At 39.9% G+C, this 21,923-nt stretch overlaps 3 protein-coding genes across 7 annotated transcripts in view; 1 reads left to right on the forward strand and 2 right to left on the reverse strand.

The window, feature by feature from the left end:
* Positions 1 to 48: 48 nt before the first annotated feature.
* Positions 49 to 6,738, reverse strand: slc66a3 (solute carrier family 66 member 3). Its single transcript, XM_038728201.1, has 7 exons — positions 6,487 to 6,738; positions 4,525 to 4,607; positions 4,253 to 4,322; positions 4,063 to 4,120; positions 3,530 to 3,650; positions 1,358 to 1,399; positions 49 to 543 (listed from the first exon to the last, which is right to left on the reverse strand). The coding sequence occupies exons 1-7, from the start codon at positions 6,630 to 6,632 to the stop codon at positions 443 to 445; spliced, it is 621 nt and encodes a 206-aa protein (XP_038584129.1). The 5' UTR covers positions 6,633 to 6,738; the 3' UTR covers positions 49 to 442.
* A 620-nt stretch (positions 6,739 to 7,358) lies between these two features.
* cunh2orf50 (chromosome unknown C2orf50 homolog) lies at positions 7,359 to 9,587 on the reverse strand. The gene is made up of 3 exons (XM_038728072.1): positions 9,218 to 9,587; positions 8,955 to 8,994; positions 7,359 to 8,476 (listed from the first exon to the last, which is right to left on the reverse strand). Exons 1-3 carry the CDS (start codon positions 9,439 to 9,441, stop codon positions 8,279 to 8,281), a joined length of 462 nt encoding a protein of 153 aa, XP_038584000.1. The 5' UTR covers positions 9,442 to 9,587; the 3' UTR covers positions 7,359 to 8,278.
* A 921-nt stretch (positions 9,588 to 10,508) lies between these two features.
* LOC119910419 (CAP-Gly domain-containing linker protein 4-like) overlaps positions 10,509 to 21,923 on the forward strand; it is a 41,883-nt gene continuing 30,468 nt past the window's right edge. The window contains exons 1-6 of one of the 5 annotated variants that reach the window (XM_038729041.1): positions 10,509 to 10,632; positions 14,087 to 14,218; positions 15,229 to 15,368; positions 15,755 to 15,848; positions 16,049 to 16,210; positions 20,684 to 20,802. In XM_038729041.1, the coding sequence (XP_038584969.1) occupies positions 14,101 to 14,218; positions 15,229 to 15,368; positions 15,755 to 15,848; positions 16,049 to 16,210; positions 20,684 to 20,802 (633 nt within the window). In that variant the 5' untranslated portion in view covers positions 10,509 to 10,632; positions 14,087 to 14,100. Of the gene's footprint in view, positions 10,633 to 13,612; positions 13,688 to 14,084; positions 14,219 to 15,202; positions 15,369 to 15,754; positions 15,849 to 16,048; positions 16,211 to 20,683; positions 20,803 to 21,923 lie in introns of those variants that run through there. The other 4 variants (XM_038729039.1, XM_038729038.1, XM_038729042.1 and 1 more) reach the window with 4 other exon arrangements.

Raw genomic sequence — 21,923 nt, forward strand, 5'->3', positions numbered from 1 at the left:
CATTTGCTTGGTGAGTTTTTAATGCATGAGTGAAATTAAATCACAATGTAAGAAGCTAGAATGTTTGCTTTATTAAAATTGTTCAGAAAAGATAAATGCTTTTCAAAATACAGTATTTCTCCTCCTGAGTAGGATGATCACATATGCATGGCTTGTGCTGTAACGTTATTTCCACATACAGTATGACAAATCATTGGTCTGTGCTCTTAGTTACAAGCAGCAGATTTTTAGTCATTGAAATGTTTTAAAAAGATGTGTGGGTTTAATACTGAGGTAAAAATGTTACCACATGACCATTTAAAGGGTTCGGCATTACAAAAGCTGCCTCCATAACAATTGTTACCCTGTTTTTTACCCAGTAATCTCCCCAGCGAACAGAGTTGGAAGACACGAGTGAACTGCAGGTTTGTAGAAGTCAGCCTTTAGGATCCAACTTTGAAGCTTAGTCTTCTTTCTTGGACCTGCTGCTGTGTTTCTGGTAGTACAGCACAGTGAGCAGTACCCACATGTTGAGTGAAGTCATGACGATGAACCGCACCAGAACTGCAACAAAGATTTTATTAGATTTACAATGGGTCCTGATGCATATTAAAGTAATGAGTTGGAGACACTAACATGGGGATTTAGTTTGATATCACTAACTGAGGAGTTGAGGATGCTCAAGCTAAAGGTGTGTATTCCGCTACTTCCTTCCTTTTAAATACATACATTTGGCCTGAAAATTGACTTATCAGTTCTCAAAATGCCTTTTCTCTTTCATCAGCGTGGTTCACTTCCCGTTCAATGAACAATGGTTCAGTGCTTTCTTATGTTGTATCGATATTTTGCCTTTGGATGTATGGAGGGATTAGTAAACGAGCCGACCCGGCACAGGCCCAGAGCCTCGGTTTAAAGTGAACATTTCTTGTTTTCAAGTCACAAAGCTCAGTTAAAAGTAGGGAGAGCCTGATATCCATCCATGCTTTGGAAAAATGGAAACTCATGCAAAACTAAGAAACTACGATAGCAGGTTCTGTTTCATATTTTGTTAACTGCACTCTTACAGCTACAAACCTCATAAGGTATTAAAATTTTCCGTAACAACACTTGCCTTGGGAGAACATTGAACCATTCACATGGTAGATACAATTGACTGAGCATCTAGAAGCTTCTAGAAGTTTCCCTCTTGCACACCAGGTTACCTCATAGCAAAGCACCAGACCACAAAGTAAGTGCTTTATTAATGTAAAACTATGATGATAATTATTTAGAAAACATTTTTAAATAGCTCCTTATGAAATGTTTATACAAGCTCACAAAAAAATCCTATTTGGGATACTACACATCCCACAGTCATTTGTAATTCAGTCTGACTTACCCTGCATGTCTCCAGTTGTCACTGTGGTGGTGTAAATCCGTGCTGAAACAAAGAGGAAGCCGAGTTAATGACAGCGTCATTATCCAAGAGAGCATCTAATATATAATTAATGAAGCTCGGAATTGCTAATGTAATAAATTAGGAGCCGACTAAATAGTAGAATACATATTTATGAACTGAAACATTAGCGTAGCAATACTTTAGGGAGGAAAAAAAACCTCATACATTTGTTAAGCATTAGGAATGCTAAACATGAGGATTAGATGGGAAAGGATATGATACTGGCCTTTATTTGAGGAGCGGAGACCAGCCTTTCGGATACATATTGTCACAGTTCAAGACTACTCCGGGTATACAATATCTTACAAAAGTGAGTACACCTGTCACATTGTTGTAAATATTTGTTTATACTTTTTCATGTGACAACACTGAAGAAATGGCACTTTGCGACAATGTAAAATAGTGAGCTTATATAAATATCACATGAAAAGATATATTCAAATAATTACAAAAAACACGAGGGGTGTACTTACTTTTGTGAGATACTCTATCTTCTATTTAATTAACCTAAACTGACTGAGTCTAATATGATATTTTCCAAAGATGTCACTCAATTTAACCATTAATGTGCAACTTACTGCAGGGTCCATCCATTACTTTGTTATTATCAATATGGATTTTAGTGTCGGGACAGTGGTCACCAGCTTGAACACATGAAAGGAGGCCACAGAGAATTGTAACCCTGCCCTGCAGTTCTAAGTAGCATTTTTCAACTTATTGATTGATGCTCAGCTCACCAACAAAGTCAAACTAGCTTGTCAACACAGTGGTGTATTTAGTAGCAAAACTGCCCTAAAATATGAGTGAATATTGGAGGACTACTGTGTTTTCAATACCAGTAGAGCCCGACTGATTTATCGTTTTGCAAATATTGGCCAATATAAGCTACTTGCTGATATATCTGCATCTGCATTTATAACAGCCGATATATGACTATTAAAAAAGAAACGGAGTCAGATCCTCCCCTCATGTCATGAGTGTTGCATAGTTTGCCCAGCAGAGGACGCTTTGCAGCTCCTCGGTTCAGAACACTGCTGCACCACAGAACAAAAATCAGCTGATCAGTCTACCACAGCTAAGAAGAGTAGCTCCTGGTAGCTCTCACATTGAGTTGTTCATTTGTCACGTCAATTACATGACTTAAATAATAATAAAAATAGCCCTCATCACTTCTCCTCTACAGAGACCAGACTTGCTGACCCTCCCATTTTTCACTGCCCTCTGCAGGCTCACAGCAGTGTGTTTAATGTTGAGGTAACGGTAGTGTTGGAGTCAACGCTGCTGACAGACTGCTTGTAGATTTATTTCTGAAACAGTTTGGCAGTTCTAGCGACCATGACCGCTCTTCTCATTTCTCTGTAATTTATTACTTCTAAATATTTTCTGACATTGGCAACAGCAGATAACACTGCCTGTTGCTAAATTAGCCACAAAGCTAATGCTGTGTTTATCAGTGGAGGAGCAACAAAACTGTATTGTCTCTAGTTACAATCGGTGTGTCACAAATGACTTGAGCTGTATCTAACACACAGTTGCAGGTTCTTTTAAACAGTCATGTAGTATTAGATTAATTCAAGGGCAGCGTTTCCTCTGTGTCACTGTATCATAGTCAGAGGGTGGTTAGGAAATCCTTTCTGTAGCACTGGATAGAATTAACAGAGTGCAGGTGATAAACTAGATGTAGAAAGTAGTCATTGTGGTAGATTATATGTAAAGTAATAAATACTGCATGACTAAAATATATATAATTTTTAATAGTAGTACTAAATTGGTATTTTTTAGTTTCTGTTTCACTAATAGTACTCTATAATTTATGATAAAACAGATATTTTAAATACAATTTAAAATTTTAATATATTTTGTTGTACTTTTGTTGAAAGTACTTTTTCTTTTTAAACTGCATTATGTCATGGTATCTTGGTGAGGTCTCAAGATAATAAAAGTTAGGGATAATCTTTGTTTATGTTATGCGTTTCTTAAAATAAGGGAGGTGGGGTAGAATATCGGCTATTGGATTTTAAAATCCTAAAATATCTAAATCTGTACCGGACTTTAAAATTCCGTATCAGTCGGGCTCTACTGTCCAGTATGCCGTACTCTGGTGATACTCACCTATGCATGTGTAGGTAGCCATGGCCCACGAGAGGGCGCTAACCTGTCCGGCGTCCTTGGACTTCCACAGGCATTGGAGTTGTGCAAATTTACTGGCTGCACTGATGAATGTGCAGAGGCTCTGAGAAGAGAGTGGAGGTCAGGCTGGATAAAGACTTGGTCTACAGAGTTTCTGCATGTTCATATAGCCTTGTGACCAGTGTCGGCTTCATTTCAAAAATTGACACATTTCAAACACTTTCCGTAGCCTGCAAAAACTTTAAACTGTTAGGGGGAAAGCAGTTGCAGGATCACTGCTCTACCCTATTTATATGCAAAAATGCCTACAAACACATTCACCTCATTAATCATTAACATGAGCATTTGGCATTTATAAAGTCTGTGCGTCTTCCTGAAATACAACAGGTGCAATGAGGTCAGGCAAACTTTCTGTTCATAAGTCCACCCCATTACTCCTGACTGATGAGGTGCCATCTCTTTGCTCACTATGACATATACTGTGACTTATGATTGATGTTAAAGTGATTTAGTACCATGGCCAAATCTATGATCCACTTCTCCAGAGTGAGGAGCCTCCAACCTCCGACAAACCTGAACACATTATGTTAAGGCAATAGCACGTGACAAACTGTAAAAAGGTATCAACAAAGGCCAATGGGTCATTGATTTTCACCGAGAGAACACCTTCACATCCAGGACTATTTGAAAGCGATGAAAAGATACACCAATGTGTAGATGACGCTCTGCCGCAGGCTGCCGTTGTAGTGAAGGATCAGGAGCAGAAGAATGACATCTGAGGACACAGGGCAGGTTATAACTTTAGGGCATCAACTAGGCTGCATGTTTCACAGGGCTGGGTTTGATTTTCATTTTCAGGGGTCACTGATATAGACATCAACTCAACAAGAAACTAATATTTCTGGTTTAAGAAGCTCAACCTTGCTTTTTCAGTCCTCTGTTGTTAAAATGTCGCTATTCTGTCAGTGACAACTCACCTTGAGCAATGAGGATTGGATATTCCAGGTATGTTGGAGGTGGGTAGTCATAGTACATCTGGTACGTAACAAAAACAATGAACCTGTAACACAGATGGTATCAGGTTATACTGCATTGTAATGTAATGTTCAGTATGATATCATAAAAGCCACGATCTCGAGCACGAGCAAACATGGCAGAAGCTGTGTTCTGAGAACCCTATGCTGAAGCTCAGGCATTACGACTACTGAGAGGGGAGCGTCTTGGTAAAACATATTCAGCAAACATGATGAACCAACAGTGATCAACAAACCAAACAAGGCTCCAGTTATAACAAACTCGGCCTCCAATCAGTTGTTGTCTTCAGCCAAAGAATCCCTGAGACTCCGTGGCTGAACATCCTGTTTACCAAGCTAGCATGCAGCTGGATGCATAGTGTGGCTGAGAAACAGATGCAAGGTGAAGTGGCCATGACGATAAACAATCAAAATTGCAATTCAAGTTAAAGCTGCACAAGGCAGTTTGACATGTTCGTGTCAAATGGCTGGTAGAGGTAGCTATTCGTCAATACCCCAAAATCCTGGAAGGTGGTGTCAGTAAACTGCACACAGCATGCTCATGTTCATCAACCAGGTCCATATGTGAATGATGTTTTTTTTTACTGTAAAGCACTAAAAACGGGAGAAATACATCTCTCTTGCTGACTGCAGTTTTTTTCCGCCCAGACGTCAATTTATCAAGGTGTGTCTGAACAAGGATTTGCCACAGTCTTAGGCAGTGTCCTTTAGGATCCTAGTGGTCTGAGGGTAGAAGCTCTTCCTGAGCCTCTCAGTGCTAGTCTGGTCTATCTGGTACCTTCTTCTCAACCGCAGCAGGGAGAAAAGGTCATTATCCGGGTGGTTAGTAGAACCCAGTGCAGCTTTAAGGCTTGGCTGTTATCCTGTAGCATGCACAATGGCCACAGGCTATCGCTCACCAACACAGTGGAGACATTTAGGTGAGTGCAGCTACTGCCGGGCACCGAGGAGAGACAGGACACTGAGAAATTATACAGCCTTACAGACACAAAGTTGCCTAGTCCTAGATTAATACTGATCCCAGTGAAACTTTTATAAAACCTACAAAAAAAAACAAAAAACACACAATTAAAAAAACTGTATCTTCACTAGCCCAACAGGGAATACCAGCTGTACGTTTGAAGGCAGATTTATTCCCAGCTTGTTTAGTGTCACTACTTCCTGTTCCAGACACAAGAACTAGTTCAAGACCTGGTCTACTGCATCTGACATCCCACTGCTTCACACATGTGTTAGGAAAAACAGACCTAACTGAGGCCAAATGTCCTTTTCCTCAATAATTCAACCAACATCCTCAGCTCTGTAAACAAAGCACAATTGTTCAGTGCTAATCCTTCACAGTGGGATTATTTTATTTTTTTTAATTATAAAGCAGCTTTTCATTGTGTGCCTTGCAGTCAGGGAGCCTCCTGGAGACAAGCTCTACATGTCTTATTTTACACTTCATCTAAACTGGCTTTGAATCCTTGAAATAATCCACCAAATAATCATTCTGAATAAGGATGTGCTCCTTATGGGGTATCTATGATGGTGGAGCAATAATACAGGGCCTAACATATTACATTTGATTCAAATAAAAGGTAGGTGGTTGTTCAGATATTTGGGATTCAGTAGCAGTTTAATATCACGTTTAAAGATATGTGCGCCTTTACCTATAACCAAGGCCACAATAGATCCCACACATTTTAAACTGAGTCTGGAGGTGTGGTTCTCTCCACAAGAGATGTACACGGTGAGGAACAGGAACACTACATCACGTCAACATTACACAGCTATAGTAATGAACGCACTACATATCACATTGGACACAATTATTTTTATTTCCCCCAAACGTTGCGCACTTTACAGATCAAATAACGGCATTTACCCAGTCAACTGAAATAAGTTCTGCTAAAAATCACATACCCGATCAACTCGAGCAGAAGACTGTTGAGGCTGACTCCAGTCGTTGATTTCGCTCTCATCAGTACAAAAATCTGCGGGAACTTCAGCACCATGCACACAAACAGTGTGCTGAAATTGGCGACATGCAACAAAGTATCCGACTGCATTGTTTGGAGATAGATATGACAAAATGTGAACTTTACAAAGTCAGATCTCAGCGGAGTTTGCTAAAGGTAGCAGCCAGATGCTGCTGCTGCGATGTCACCAGTGTTAAGACAGATGCATTTAGAAAAGACTTTCCGGCTGAAACTTTCAACATAAAATAAAGTAAAAGCTTATTTTGAAATCATGCCAAAATATGTTTATGTTGTAAAAATTAAAACATAAAAAAATGCTACGTTGAACATATTGCAAGTCTATAATGAGATATTTTCCCTAACCTATAGAAGAATAGATGGACACACTTTTATTTTGAAGGCCAATTTGTTTGATTTCCTTTATTATTCTGTGAGCTTGGCAGTTTCCTGTCAGGCGCGGCATCTTTTCTCACTTCCGTATACATCCACTGAGAGCTGATTGGCCTGTTTTGCAAGTTAGAGCAAAGCATTTGAACATGGGGTGTTTCTTTCTTCCTGGTTTCTCATTTAAATTAGTGCGTTTCTTCAACATTCTTCAAACTTCACTGTGAGAACAAAACCCCCAGCCTGCAGTCACATGATGGAAACATGTAAATACTTCTACTAAAATACTATGCTATAGCCTAAGCAAACTCTCCACCAGTTTTTTTTTCTTCAAATTTTGTCTTTTAAATTAAATCTTATAGCAGGCTATAATCTGCTGATTGGTATTGTATTATTGGTATTATATATGAGTTCAGTACATCCAGACTTTAAAATTAAAAAAATCTTTATTTCAATGAGAGACTGACTTCAAATACAATTTTGCAACACCCAGATCATGCAACCATTTTTTCAAATTTGTTAAGGGCCAACATTTTAATTCAAATTTATGCAAAGGGGCAGTGATTTATAGTCTGATAAGATAACAATATACAGAATGGTATTTTAAGGCAGCTACAACGGTAGACTACAAACACCTGAGAGATCCTGCCGTTCATATAAAGTGCAGATGACTATCATGAAAATCAAATAAATGACATGAACGTAATACTAAACCATGGAACAATGTGGCTTACAGGTCCTGGCAAGCAATACGTAACAGCTATTTGGGGCGTTTTAAGTAGAAAAATAAACCAATTTAACACCAAAATAAGATATATTCCAATAGCATCAAGGAAGATTCTTGTGCTGTAAGTTTTATGATTGGGCTGTTTTTAAACTCTATGCTTTGGTGTTTTGTTATTTGTCTCTGGCTACTATTTGAATGCGCAAAGAAATGTAGAAGTGATACAACCTTTCACTCACCCAAATTTGCTCAGGTGTCTTGTTAGATTATCAAGTATCTGGTTAGATACCCGATGGGGCTCGGATGACATGAATCTGATCTTCCCTTCTCACCTGTCTTTATCGGTGAGCAAATGCCTTCAACATTAAGTTTTGTACTCCCAAAACCTATGAATAAACACAATTTCTAGATGTAAAGTACAGTGTGATCAATGTAGGACATGCTTTTCTTTTTACTCCTGACTCCTTCCCTGGTATGGCTTCTCAGTAGATTTATGTATTTTATTTAATATACACACTTCATTAAAATAAGAACAAAAAAAATTACAATCCCAGCCTTGCAGAGTCCAGGAAAAAAAAGACCAGATGTACAGAGGTCCAGATGTAAGATGACTTGTCTTCAGAGCGCTCTAGCAGGGCAGCATCTCTGGATCCAGCTTGCGTTTGTGATGGCTTCTGGACCAGAGTTTCAGCCTGTCCAGTCTGACCAGTTCACTCCCCAGCGGAGTGGACAGTCTGCTGCCAAACATCTGGTTGGTGGTGTTGGGGATGCGATCAGAGAAGTGCGACACATAGCTGGGTAAAGGCTCCTCTGACTTCAGCTGTCCCTAATACATGGGGGTAAATTCACAGTCAGATGTTTGTTGGCAACATCCAGCTGTTTAATGGCTTCTTGTTGTTTTAATTGCACAACTTTGTATAGCACTTTGTTCAACAGTGGTTGTTTTAAAATGTGCTTAATAAAAATTTTTCAGTTTACAGGGAGTGATAGTGTTTTATGAAAGCTGCAGCATCACACTGATTGCTGATTTAAAAAAAAGTTTGCATCATTGGTCAGTTTGTTGTCAAAAAGTTTAATATTTTAGCGCACAGTGGCAATAGCCTATTTCTCATTCCAGGATGTTCTTAGCATAACATTTCAGGCTGTTGGTGAAAGACCCTGAAAATATTAAGGGATATTTTTTGAATACATTCAGAGGTTTAGCGCAGGAACTGGTGTTGAGATGTATAGGCCTAGTTCCTAATTTTACATCTCTACAATATCTAGATTTGTGATCTGTAAGCTACACACATATTTAGTCTTACCATCTGATCATAGTTCCTGAGAAAGTCCCAGTTCTTCTCCCTGCGGACCATAAAGTAGGCTATTGGTTAAGTTGGTAGGCTGTAGCTTAAAAGAGCATATAAACTGCCACAACTTCAGTTAGCTTAATAGCCTATTTAAGTTTGTTCTCAGCATTTCAAAAAATAAAGTCTTGTCATCCCCAGACTTTTTTTGAGGTGTTAGTGAGGAGTTTGTGAGTGTTTTGCTTACAGAACAGTTTGATTTTCTAATAAAGCCTACTCACCATTCCCGCACTGCTCTCCTCTCACTCCATACCACCTCTTTCCACACTTTGTCCAGTTTGACGGCATCGCTCTTGTCCGGCTTCAGCTCCGCGGAGGCCGCGTCGCCTTTAGCGGATCTCGTCCTGTCCGCTGGTGGCTGGGTCGTTACCTGCCGGGTCCCAATGTTTCGTTCCGGCAAGGTTAACCGGTAGCCTGCAGAGGACACGCGCCTAACATTGTCCATCCTGGTAACTAGATTCAAAGGAAATGCAGCTATTCAGTTTGTAAAAGTCAGCATGGGTTTGTTAATACGATAAAAAAAAAAACCCAACCAAATCGTGGTTTATGCGCCACTGAGCGGAGTGTGTTCAGAAATCACTGCCAGGACTGCCGTTTTGTTTACGTTTCCATGGAAACGGTGTTCAGGCAATCCAATTCAAATGGGTTTTATTGACATGGGAGTTTACATTGCCAACGCAATGAACAATAAAAAAAGGAACCTACATAAACGGGAGTTAATCTAGTCTACGTTTAAATAAACTAAAAATCAAGACAATTTAAACATGCCACCGATTAGTAGGCCTACTAACGAAACAAATGTTACATGAATTTATTGACATGTTATTTGCTTAGGCCTAATTGGTAGCAAATTGTGCTTAAGTATTTGAATGTCCAGAGGTTCTTAATTTTGATTGATTTGATTCCCTATCTACAGCCACTGAAAAACATTTAAAAGCCCCCCCCCCCCCCCATCATTCATGCTGACACTCATACACAAGTGGCAGGTGTGTGGGAAAGTATGAATGGCTCAGTCTGAGCAGACCCAAACTTAAAACCCAGTGAGACTTATGTCACCACCAAAGGGCAAGATCAGATGCATCTACAGGTGCTGAGGGCTCTTCAGGTTCAATAAATACTAGTATCCATCCGTGAAACTGCCCTGAGTGGGCCCTTTTCTTACTGGGCATCCAAGGGAATTGTCCAGCACTGCTGCCCCGGGGAAATCACCATCTGCTGAATGAGAAGAGAGGGGAAGTGTGGACTAAGCACCCCAGCCTCTGGCAGGAAGTGATAAGTGAGGGTTTGGACTTAAAATGTCTCCAATGTACAGTCCACCAGGAAGAAGTATTAGAAGTATTAGAAGTAGTTTCTGGTTATGGAAAAAGTGCATTTGTCTGAGAGGACTAACAGTGAATTCTGTTGAAATGTAGCCATTCAAACTGACATACTTAAGTTGATTAACTGACGTTTATAAAGGCTGTGTATTGTAGAACCTTTATTTTTAAAACCGGAAAACTACGCTTAGCGCCTTTATTTTGAAACAGGATGTACATTAGCTATGTAGCTTACAGGGATAATTGACGGAAACTAAATCCGCCACTGGCTTTCTAGTCATTTTCCTCATGAACGAATTGAAACGGGCAGCAAGGTCAAGGTAACGCGATGTGTTTATGTGCCGTTAGCTAAATAGGACATGTATTTCTGTTTCTACTTGTAAAGTGCATTTTAAGCAGGTAGGACACTTGGCCCAGTATCTGTGCAATAACACTAACAGTTACCTCTGAGGAGCTAACGTGAGTGAACATTAGAGAGAAAGCGCTTCATCTCTCTGGCCAACTTTTGCCACAACACATGAGCATCACACCGGTGGCTGCTAACTGCTCATGTTTACCAGGCGTGGAAAATACGAGATAACGTTAGTGTAACGTTAGCTGCCTGTAAGCACGAGCCGGCTTTTTAACATATGCTAGCCGGCTAACCGTTTACGATCAGCTATAACGTTACAGGTTAAGTAAAATAAAATGTGTTAACAGTCGAATTCAATAAAATGAGTGTTAAGACATTTGATGAACTAACGTTAACAAAGCTTCAGCTGGCTTCAGCGCTGCACACCTGTGAGACGAGGGAGTGGTAACTTAACGCTAGCTAAAGCTAGGTTGATGCAGGCTAAAGTGTCACAAAGTGCTTAATAATAAGCCGCCCAATATAAATCACCTAATGATACCAAACAACCCAGTGTTTGTTACTAACTTAAGTTGTGTAGGAGTCATGGAACAATATTTGTGTAGCATAGCTATAATGTTTTAGATTAGTGGGATGCACACAGGTGTTTTCAATGATTTGAAAACAATGATATGGGGTATTGGAGCTCACCAAGTGAGCCATGTGCTATTTAACTATTTAATTTTGCATCTTGCCCAGATAATGGACTATGATTCTAAGGAAATGTTTGTGTGCACTGCCACAATCTTACCAAACACTTTCTTGTTGTAAGGATGTTGTGTCCAGTGTGACATTTACAATAAAATTCACATACACCACACTCAGAGGGTGGTTTGCACGTCTGTAATAAGTAGTCATAAAACAATGTGTTCTGAGTTATCAGTTTGAAAGATCTGAGTCACATTATCTGTGAGGATGGGTACAGGGTGACATCATGGGTCAGACAAACAAGGAGAGGCTTATTGCAAAAGTAGGCCATTGTCTTTCAAGTCACACTGCAAAGTCCTAATCTCTAGAAAGCCAGTTAGTGATCAAGAGAGGCATGAGGAATTTCTCATCTCACTCTTTAGCAGCATGGAAGTTGGTGCTGAATAGATGTCTAAAATTACAATTTATGTTCTCTGTTAACATAGATAGGTTCAGGTATTATCAAGAATGAAATCTAGTTCATTCTTGTTTTTTCTTGGTGTGTGTTAATGTAATGTAGTTTAAAGCAATAACCATCTATGTGACCACATACTAGGCATTTCCTAGTTTCTCATAGGAAAATGGAGACTGCATGGTGAACTATTAACATGTACTTGACAATAGTCTCCTCACCTCTTCAAACATCCTGCAGCAATCCTTTATTCTGTAAGACTAACTGGAAAACACCTAGTTAGTACTAACCATCCCTTTTTCTCAGTTTAAAGTTGGATTTTGACATCAGCATTTAGCTCCTGATTAGTGTAACATTTTTTAAATCATTGTCTTTCATCATTAACACTGTGAATATGTTCTGGTTTCTTTACTCCTCTATGACGCACTGAAACCACCAAGCCTGAACTGGCTCTCTATTTCTAATGAAAGTTGTCAGATGCACTATGTTATCAGTATTGGTTTAATTGGTATTCATGAAACGATCTACTGATATTATCTATCTCTCAGTCATCATAATTGTTTTGAATAGAGGAAAAAAAGGATTTGAAAATGATCTGATTCCAGTTTCTTAAATGTGATGGTGGTGGTTTCTTTACTCCTCTGACAGTAAAGTGAATAGATGTTTTGGTTGTGGACAAGACATTTGAGGCTTTGGGAAACACTGATTGTCATTGGCATTTTATAGACCAAACAACTAATTCATTAATCACGAAAATTATTGACTTGAATCAATTATGAAAATTGTTAAAGCTAGCCCTTGCGTAGCAGTTTTACTTGTATAGATTATCTAGCCTTACCCGCAAGGTGACCCTTACAGCTCTACTATATTTTCACATTAGGATTTTGGCTGCGCATACAATTGCAGTTTATGCTATAATCAAAAAATTAATTATTTACTAGGCCATGTGATAATGTCGTGTAAAAATTCAAAAAGCACATAGGTTTTAATGTCTTTTTCATGATACAATCTTGAATGTCTGTGGACTTTTATCATGAAACTGTTTCCCCTTTTACATGACAAACACTTCAAGGTGACTTGAAATCAAACTTACCTTAGATTTAAAACTGTTTTATCAATAATAATGACACTGTTAGACCTTTACTGGAATTAAGTGAAGAGTACAATAGGTTGTCACATGTGTTAATAATAAAATTAATAATGGCTAAGTTCAATTTAGTTGCTTCAGTTTCAGGATCCTAATATTGTGAGCTGACTTCCTGTCACACTGTCATGGTTTAGCTCCAAAGTATTTTTTTGTCACTGTACATGCGAGATTCAGCTACATCTCTCCTCTAGAGCTGGTAGGGGTTCAGTCTCTTGGCTATGGGTGCTTTAGCAAGGTAGATGTGTGCTGTCAGGGGGTATTGGAGACTGGCCTTTAGAGTGAACGACAGTCGTCCTAATAACAACCACCACTTTGCTGCCCTTTTATGCTGCGTTTGCTTGCACTGTCACCCTACAGCCACATTCTCTGCATTGTGGGTCTCATGGGTGACTAGTCAGATGAGGCGGCAGTGGGGTCAGCAGTGCACACAACTGCAAAGTGAGAGTGACATTCCAGCCGGGGAGAGTCAGAAGTGAGAACACCATGCCTGCTCTTGAAAGTGTTGAGGCTGTAAATAGCCACTGGACCTGGGAGTCAGGGGATCAACAGGGTATAACCAGAGAGAGGGGGCGTTTTTATTGGAGCGTGAAGAGGGGACAGTCTATGTGATAGGGAGTTATTTTGGAAGCAGCTTGGTTAGATGTTCTGCTGGACCCAGCTTGTGTCTCTCAATTTTAGCTTAGCTGGACTGGGAAGCTCTCATGGAGATCAACAAGAAAGAGGACAAAGGAGAAGATGACAGTGAGTTTTGATTGGTTTTTGAAGGTGTAAGGCTCAGTGCTGCCTTTTCAGGCTTAGGCCTGTGTGTGTTTGTGTGCGCTTGTAGTTCAACCTCTTAAGGTTTCTGTCCTTTTTCCAGTTTTCCTTTTTAATGTCAGTGTTTCACTTTACTGCCTATGTATTTTTGTCCAACCAGTATATTCCACCTTGAAATTTAATCAGACACTTTTCTGAGTAACTAACAGTTCCAGGCCCCCTTTAGTGAGAAACTGATTGTTTTAGTGGGATGGTGCCAGATCACCTGAAAGCTTCAGTGAAGTCGTGTCGCCACGTGAGGGACGTGGAGTTCTCACTGCTTTGTTGAGATTAGACCTACATTGTGTTCTCAGAATAGGCCTTCTAATATTGTTCTTGCCGCAGGCCCTGAGGGGGAGATGACAAAGGAGGATGTTTCAGAGCCTGTCGAGGGAGACCCTGTGCTGGGCTGGGCCTCTTCCCATCAGCGTCCGGTTATCCACCAGGTGGCCTCTGCACCTATGCCCAGTGACTGTGGTGAGGATCCCCACGAATGCACCCATTCAATACATATACACAGTGGAGCTTTTTTACATTTCAGATTAATTAACACCCTCACTGCAGTACCGAATAGATTGGAAATAAACATCTCTGACTCTGTCATGCAGTTGAAATGATGATCAGCTGATGACATTAAAAACTATATCAGTGAGCTATGGTTGTTGAGCATTTGATCAATGCACCACTAGACAAGACATCAATATTCAAGCAATAATAATCATGTCTGAAATGATGATGTTCATCCGGAGGGATGTCATTAACTTCGCTGACCAATGATTCCAGGTTTAGGATGACATGTCTATTTCTTGCTCATCTCATTTATTATTATAATCATATCATGGAATCTTTTTTTATTTCTGAAATATCAGAATTTCAAGTAGTAGTTGTATTTAGTTCCAGTTTTACTTCTTGGTGTCTCATGTAATCCAGTATTTTTGACAACTGTATACAACTTACAAATGAGTCATCTATTCCTTAACAGTTGATTTTGAAATGGAGTGGAGTGCTGACATTTAGTTTTTCCTCATGAACGAAATTGTGTGGTCATTAATCAGCATAAAGGGCTCTTCAATTGAGTCCCCTTTTACTGTTATATAGTCAGTAAAACAAATGCCGAAGGTTTATGCTGGCTAAATTATAAGTGTTGGCATTCACTGTGAAAGGCCAGGCTTATTTGTTTTCAGCCTCAGTCGGGTTTTCTAATGCTTAATTTGGGTCACAGCATGCCATCCTCTGTTACATCTGAGTTCATTCGCTTCTGCAAGCACAGCAAGGGCATTTCCCAAGATAAGTAATTTGATTGAATCGATTGAACAGTCTGTTGCAGAAAGTTAATGTATGTCTGTGCTGCAGAGTTTCACACATGCTCTCTTCACATGTGTATACAGTTGTAAAAGGAACATGAAGCTTTGGAATCCTAGTTCCACTAAAAAGGTGAATTGCATTACAGTTAAAGTGTAGGTTTTTGTCCCTCTCACCACTTCCAGAGTTCTCCTTCTTTGACCCCAGTGAGCCGCAGTGCAGGGAGGTTCTTCTGGATCCCAGCACCACCATACCAGAGCTGTTTGCTGTCCTCAGGCAGTGGGTGCCCCAGGTTCAGAAGAACATTGACCTCATCAGCAATGAGGTGACGCCATCCAGCGTGTTTCACTGTCCATGCTTTGATATTGTTTAATTATATTACCAGTACAAAACTCAGTTTTTTGGTTGTTGGTCGAGGCCCTGCCAACCCACCCCAAGCACCTCCACCCACAGTTACGCAAAATAGCTGCAATGCAGTTAAGTGCGCAGAGAAGCACTTGTCTCACTCAAATAAATGCCTTGTTTTGATGTCAGTTTGCGCGACAATTCTCATCCAAATTTAAAGATGAGTAGAGTTATAAGACACCCAGCTTACTTTTCATTCATCAGGTCAATGCCCTCTAGTTTTACTTTATAGCCTGTTATGTAATATTTCTGCACAGTGACACCAGTGGTCCTTAGTGACACGCTGCAGATCTCTACTTTGCACAGATCCTAAAGAGAGGCTGCGGTGTGAATGATCGAGACGGTCTGACAGATATGAGCCTCCTTCACTACTGCTGCAAGGCTGGGGCCCCAGGCATCGGTTAGTATTGACAGGGATGTTGAATAAACACACTCAGCTGGAATGTAAATGTCTGTGTGTTAGTTTATCTTGCTACTCTGACCTCTGAATATTATCCTGCACGAGTCGGCAAGCACTGCTATTCATCAGTCACGGTCTTTAGAGCTGACATACTGTGCTTCCCAGCGCACACATACCTGTATCCCTCCTCTGTTCCCCAGGTGATGCAGAGACAGCAGCCAGCTTTGCCAGACAGCTCCTTTCCCTGGGTGCTGATCCCAACCTTCGGTCACGCTGGACTAACATGAGGGCGCTGCACTACGCTGCCTACTTTGATGTGCCCCAGCTTATCCGGGTGGTGTTGCAGGCCTCCCAGCCTGGAGGTGAGAGCAGAGCTGCCCACACAGTCTGTACAGGGCAAATATTTCTATTTTCATAACCAACTGCAGTGTGGATTAAGGCTTTAGTAATTTATCTTTTTCCTGACAAAGTTGCCACTTTATTAGATGCACACACAGTAACTACATTCAGTACAATCCAATACAGCAACCCTGCAATGCAGCCCAACTTTAAGCAGCTTATCATATTCAGTTTGTGTTGTAGGTGTCAGTCAGAGAGTAAGGGTGCTCCAATCGATCGGTCACCGATCGTAATCGGCCGGTAATGGCTTTAACTAGTTTGATCGGTGGTCTCTAAAAAGGCCAGTCAGAAAAGCCAGTCCGATGATGCAATACTCTCCGGACAAATTTTCAACAGCAGCTAAAATGGTTTCACTAGGCTATGCAGTCTGAGCAGTTTTCAAAGCTAGCTAGCATCAAAGTCCTTTTCAGACAGGAAGCAGTTAATCATTTATAATGAGAGTTGAGCAGCAATCAGACAAGTGGAGCAACAAGCAGGAGCGATCATGTGAAATTTTCGCGGCTGTGCACATTGCTGCATTTACTTTGCGTTTAACTCCCGTTTTATTATCAGAAACAGTTCCAGCCCGTTGTCGGTCAATGCAACAAAAAAGCTGGTGTGGTTATTTGTCTGTAGTACTTTCTTCTTTCGCCAAATCTTCTGCAACTGCGGAATAGACCATCTGCTTCATGTTAACACCGGCCCACTCATGCCAATATACGAGAACGGCCACTAGATGTGTTTTCAGTCGTTTTAATATGGACGGAGATCAACTCTGATACGCAGCTAAAACGCTGCTGTGGACGGAGAAGATAGTTTTCATTATAAAACTGTTTAAAAAAACTGTAGTTGTGTGGATGCAGCCTCACATTACCCTACTCCTCTCTCTACTCTTCTCATGTCAACCCTCCAATTTCCCCCGGGATTCTCACCCGGTATCCTCCCGTTAAATGTTTCCCCGTAAATCTCTTGTCTTTTTAGCCTTTACAAAATCAAATAAGTGTTTTCTACTCTCTCCTCTGGTAAATCCGATGGCAGTAGGCCATGTGAAAGATGTAGACCGTGCTTCTTGCACAAGGATTTAATAAACGAAAACAACCCTCTGAAATAATTAGGCCTATACTAATGGTAAACCATATGAAATTATAATAGAAATAGTAACTATAAGTAATATTACCAATATACTAGTATAATATACTGTATATGGTACTTTTATTTATTTAAATGTCCCTTATTTTCAAATCTCATTAATGAGATGACAGTTATGACTCCCCTCTGTGGCCCACTCTCCCTCTCTCTGCTCCTCTCTCTACCCCCTAAAGCCCACAGAACCTGCCTGAGCTTTCCAGAACAAAAAATGGCTACTTTAGAGTTTATCATCGACTCAAGATGCTGTTTGTTCTGTGTTTTGTAGTTTATTCCACAGGAAAGCTATATTTGTTAAGCTATAAGATGTTCACAGTAACCAGGCGAAGGCTGCTAGGGTTTAAGTCTCTAAGATGGAGAGAGTGGAATTTGTTGCCCATGTTTGCTGGCAAAAAAATAAACAGTTGTCATTTTATGATACTTTATCATCTGTTAATTTTAATTTTCTTACTTAATACATTGTTTTTAGGACTAATTAAATAAATATACTGTAAACTGCTACATGATAAATAAAAGGCTTCAAATAGACCTAGTGATCGGTATCGTACGATAGTGCTTTCAGCAATCAGTGATCGGCCCAAACAATCCTGATCGGAGCACTTCTATCAGAGAGGTGTTGATTCTACTCTATCCAATTTATAAAAAGTCACTACTCGGCAGATCAAAATCTTGTTGATGGTGCTGAAGCTAGGATATCGTTACACACCGTATGGACAAAGTACTGCACAGCATCCAAACCTGTTTAGGTGTGTTGGTGATGGTTGTTGAGCACATGCCTTTTGTTTAAGTGTAGTTTAATGTAATTTTTTTTAGTAGCCCATATTGGTCACTTTTTAGCGAGCTGCCCAGGTAATCTTTGTTAGATTTTATTTTGGATACTGTGATGCACTACACTGGTGTTCAATCCAGTTTTTTTTTTTTATGCATAGTCTACATAAAAATCAAGCTCTAATGCCATCTCAAGTATGCCTGAATGGTGTGTGTGTGTGTGTGTGTGTGTGTGTGTGTGTGTGTTTGTTTAAAAAAAAAAAAAAAAAAAAAGACATGATATTGATTTTGCATTTTCACTGAAAAAAATATAAAGATTATGATCTTTACCAAAAAAGGATGTTCCCTGTCTGGACAATATGGTTTGTAGACTGGGTCATCTCTCATAACGATATGTTGTGACACATTTTACCATGGTTATATGCCTGTGGTTATTGACGGAAAGCAGTCTTTCCCCTAGGATGGAGGTGAAGCAAAATATTTGTCTGAATATAAAACCTTAACACAACATGTCTCAGTAGCAGTGCTCCTGTGTCCATGAGCATGTGGTGCACGTTAGAATAGCTTAAAATTCCAGTTTTACGTGAGCTTTGGATTAATGGTATGGTGGTGGGCGTGGTAGTCATGGTTGGGGTAGGGGAGTTTGGGGGTCCTCCCCCAAGAAAATTACACGTTTCCAATGAAAAATATGTAATTTCACATCATCTTGGGCCGTTATTTTCACCATATATCTGAACAAATAGATGGGAAAGCGAGAGCAGATAATAAACAACACCCAAAGATCAGTCTAGTGGGGAGGAACTACAACCTTTAGATTTGGGGAAAGTAATTTGGTTGCTTATGATGCTCTCCACAGTGATTAGAGATTTATGGCACAGCATGTTTTGGGCGCCACCCCCAAAACCCTCTTAATATGACCTCAGAATCATTACAGATACGATTGTTCATGTTTGCCTTTTGAGTCTTCATTTTACAGCTTCTGACATTTATCTGTAGACATTAATATAAAATATAGGCAACATGAGAAACCTCCCTTCTGAGGTGCATTTTATTTGCACGTTAAAATCCAAAAAGAAACGTCTCCTCATTAGCTTAAAAGGACTAGTTTACATCACTAGTTTGCTTTACTAAACTCAGCTCCTCCAGTCACCTCCGTCCTTTCTTTTCCAAAACCACTTTTTCAGACTCCTCTGAAAACTGAAAAAAAATTTAACCAGTCCGTACAGGACAGAGCTGTATGCTATACCAGTTTTGTACCTGATGTTGTCAACATTGGACAAGTAGGTAGTAATAAAATACAGCTACCAGTTGCTTTCTATAAATTGAGCTAATGTTAAGTTACATAGAGCCATAAAACACAGCCTGCTGAGGAAGCTTTCTTGCTCAGCTGCACCATCTGAAGTGGAGAGGAGATGTTAGCTACTGCTAACAGGCTTCACTTTTCCATCACTTGGGGAAACAACAGACTTTTCTTGGTCTTGAGAAACTAACACACTGTAACTGACACATACATTTACTGCCAGAATATTTTCCCCAGCTCGTGTTCACCGTCACTGTCTTCCACTCGGACAATCAAACACTCGCTTCACACCTCCCAATTCCTTACAGGAGTTACGCTGCTCTTATAAAACCTGTCATATAGATGTTTGTGTAGAACGAGGAGAAGAAGCTAGCCATGCATTGAGTGTTTTCGTGCTCACACAGTGTGCGAATGACCATTTGAAGCGCATAGTTTAGTGATCGTGGTAAATTTTAGTAGCGGTGGTCATGATTCAGCAGCGCCGCCCCGCTGCTCCTGAATGCATATAGGGGAAACACTGGAAAGAACTGATATCTTAAGTAGACATACTGAGCTAGAAAATGACTCGTGCAGTAGAACAACATGAACTTCTTAAGCTGTGAATGAGAATTGTGGTAAACTAATGAGAGAGGGTAGCATCACAGACCATGAGTGCTCACAGCATGCATATGTAAATACCCTGAGAGACTAGAAGAATGGAAGTCACCTGTTCACTACAGTTGTTGACCACATTTGGCCTTCATAACAGCTGTGAGATGCTGTAGCAATGACTTGTGTTTTTTTTGTTTTTCTTTTCTTTACATCGGTCTGTGTTCAAGTTTTCAGGGGGTTCTGGGTTTTACTCAGCAAAGATAAGATAAGTTTATAACCATGACAAACATGAACAAATCCCCAATATTGTCCCAACGTCTTTCATGTTAATTTGCCATGGTCTGTGTTTTGTGGTCCACTCATTATAAATCTTTGCGATTTTATGTCTTCAAAAAGCTTTGCTGACACGGTGGGGCTTAAACCTCCCAGCACTCATGATCATATCAGATCAAGTCTGGCAAATCTAAAAAGTCTATTCTCAGTAAGATGGAGATGGTGTTAATGTAGCAGTACTTACACACCCTCTATAGGGGCAGGAATTCAGTTCTTCTCTCATAAGACAACATAAAGTGTAAATAAATGCACAACAATCTCATAGAACTAATGAAAATGTATAATACCACTCTCTCCTGAATGACTTCTTTTTTTGTAGAGGTAGATGCCACCTGTAGTGATTTTGACTTTGGCACCGCCCTACACATCGCTGCGTCCAACCTGTGTATGTCAGCTGTCAAATGTCTCTTGGAGCTGGGAGCCAACCCTGCCTTCAGAGTAAGTTACATTGTTCTCTTACACACACACAGGCGAGTGCTCAATTTTATTGCATCCTTCTCAGATATGGAAATGTTGAGTAGCACTATCAATGCATTTCACTTAAATGTGTTCAGGTTGTTTTGTTATATTTATTACTCTAAAGAAATAACTTGATTATTTCATCTTTATCAAATATTTTTCAATGTGATGAAGTGTTGAGGGTAAAAAAAAAACGCATGGTGATTTCATCAGATTGCTTGTTTTGTTCGACCAGCCATCCAAAGTGCACAAATATTACATTTATAATGATAACTAAGAAAAGAAGCAACTCCTCACATTTGAGATGGGGGAAAAACTGCAAATGGCTTGGTCAACAAAATTGTTGTTGGTCACTTTTCAATAAATTCGGTCCCCTTAATCATTTCAGCACCACTAAATCAGCTGATATAATGCAGTCCAATACACCACCACCACAAACTGAAGTCCTTAAAAATGAAAAACTACTAAATAATTGAACCTATATTTCTGACGGTCTCAACAAAAACTGAACGTTATTAACCTCAGAAAAGTTGTTTGTTTCATGGCTACTGAATTGGATTTCATTGGATGGGTGGTGTTCATAATGTTGCTTCCACCCACTGTGTTTGTTTACAGACGTCATCAATCAGAACTCCTGTAGAAATAGAAAACGCATTCCCACAATTTTCCCACTGTCAAATTCACAAAGCTTTTTTGTGATGTAATTCCACCTCCTGTAATTATTGCATAATGGAAATACATTGGTTTGATAGAGAGTGGTGCAAAATATGTCCTTATGCTCAGTTAAGGTAGTAGTAAGTTTCTCTCTCAGGCATCACATTTATTTCATTTCAGAAATGCAGTGTTTTCTGAATCAGCTGGCCAATAACATCTAAAGGCAATTTTCCCAGACATGTTCTGAATATAAGTACTACTTGAACATCTCTCATTGCTATGCCTTGGTTAAGGGGTGTGGTGAACAGCACTGACCATCTGCTATCTTAAGTTGAAGGATGTACAGCCGATTCCCAGTAGATGCTTATGTGGCATCAAGACTATCGTAAACTGTATGTTCTATTGAAAGCTCTTATCCACACCAGAAAATGCCAACATTATACTTA

Source organism: Micropterus salmoides, unplaced genomic scaffold (assembly GCF_014851395.1).
Source record: "Micropterus salmoides isolate LMB-PRFRI ecotype aquatic unplaced genomic scaffold, ASM1485139v1 Ms_hic_scaffold_19, whole genome shotgun sequence".
In the NCBI taxonomy this organism is placed as follows: domain Eukaryota; kingdom Metazoa; phylum Chordata; class Actinopteri; order Centrarchiformes; family Centrarchidae; genus Micropterus; species Micropterus salmoides.

Excerpts from the sequence above, each read along its gene's own strand:
- slc66a3 (XM_038728201.1), bottom strand. The coding sequence starts at position 6,632 with ATGCAGTCGGATACTTTGTTGCATGTCGCCAATTTCAGCACACTGTTT. Across the intron at positions 4,121-4,252 it reads AGCGTCATCTACACATTGGT|GTTTGTCGGAGGTTGGAGGC; the intron begins GTATCTTTTCAT and ends TAATGTGTTCAG. Across the intron at positions 544-1,357 it reads GACAACTGGAGACATGCAGG|TTCTGGTGCGGTTCATCGTC; the intron begins GTAAGTCAGACT and ends TCTTTGTTGCAG.
- cunh2orf50 (XM_038728072.1), bottom strand. The coding sequence starts at position 9,441 with ATGGACAATGTTAGGCGCGTGTCCTCTGCAGGCTACCGGTTAACCTTG. Across the intron at positions 8,995-9,217 it reads AGGAGAGCAGTGCGGGAATG|GGAGAAGAACTGGGACTTTC; the intron begins GTGAGTAGGCTT and ends TATGGTCCGCAG. Across the intron at positions 8,477-8,954 it reads TCAGGAACTATGATCAGATG|GGACAGCTGAAGTCAGAGGA; the intron begins GTAAGACTAAAT and ends CCCATGTATTAG.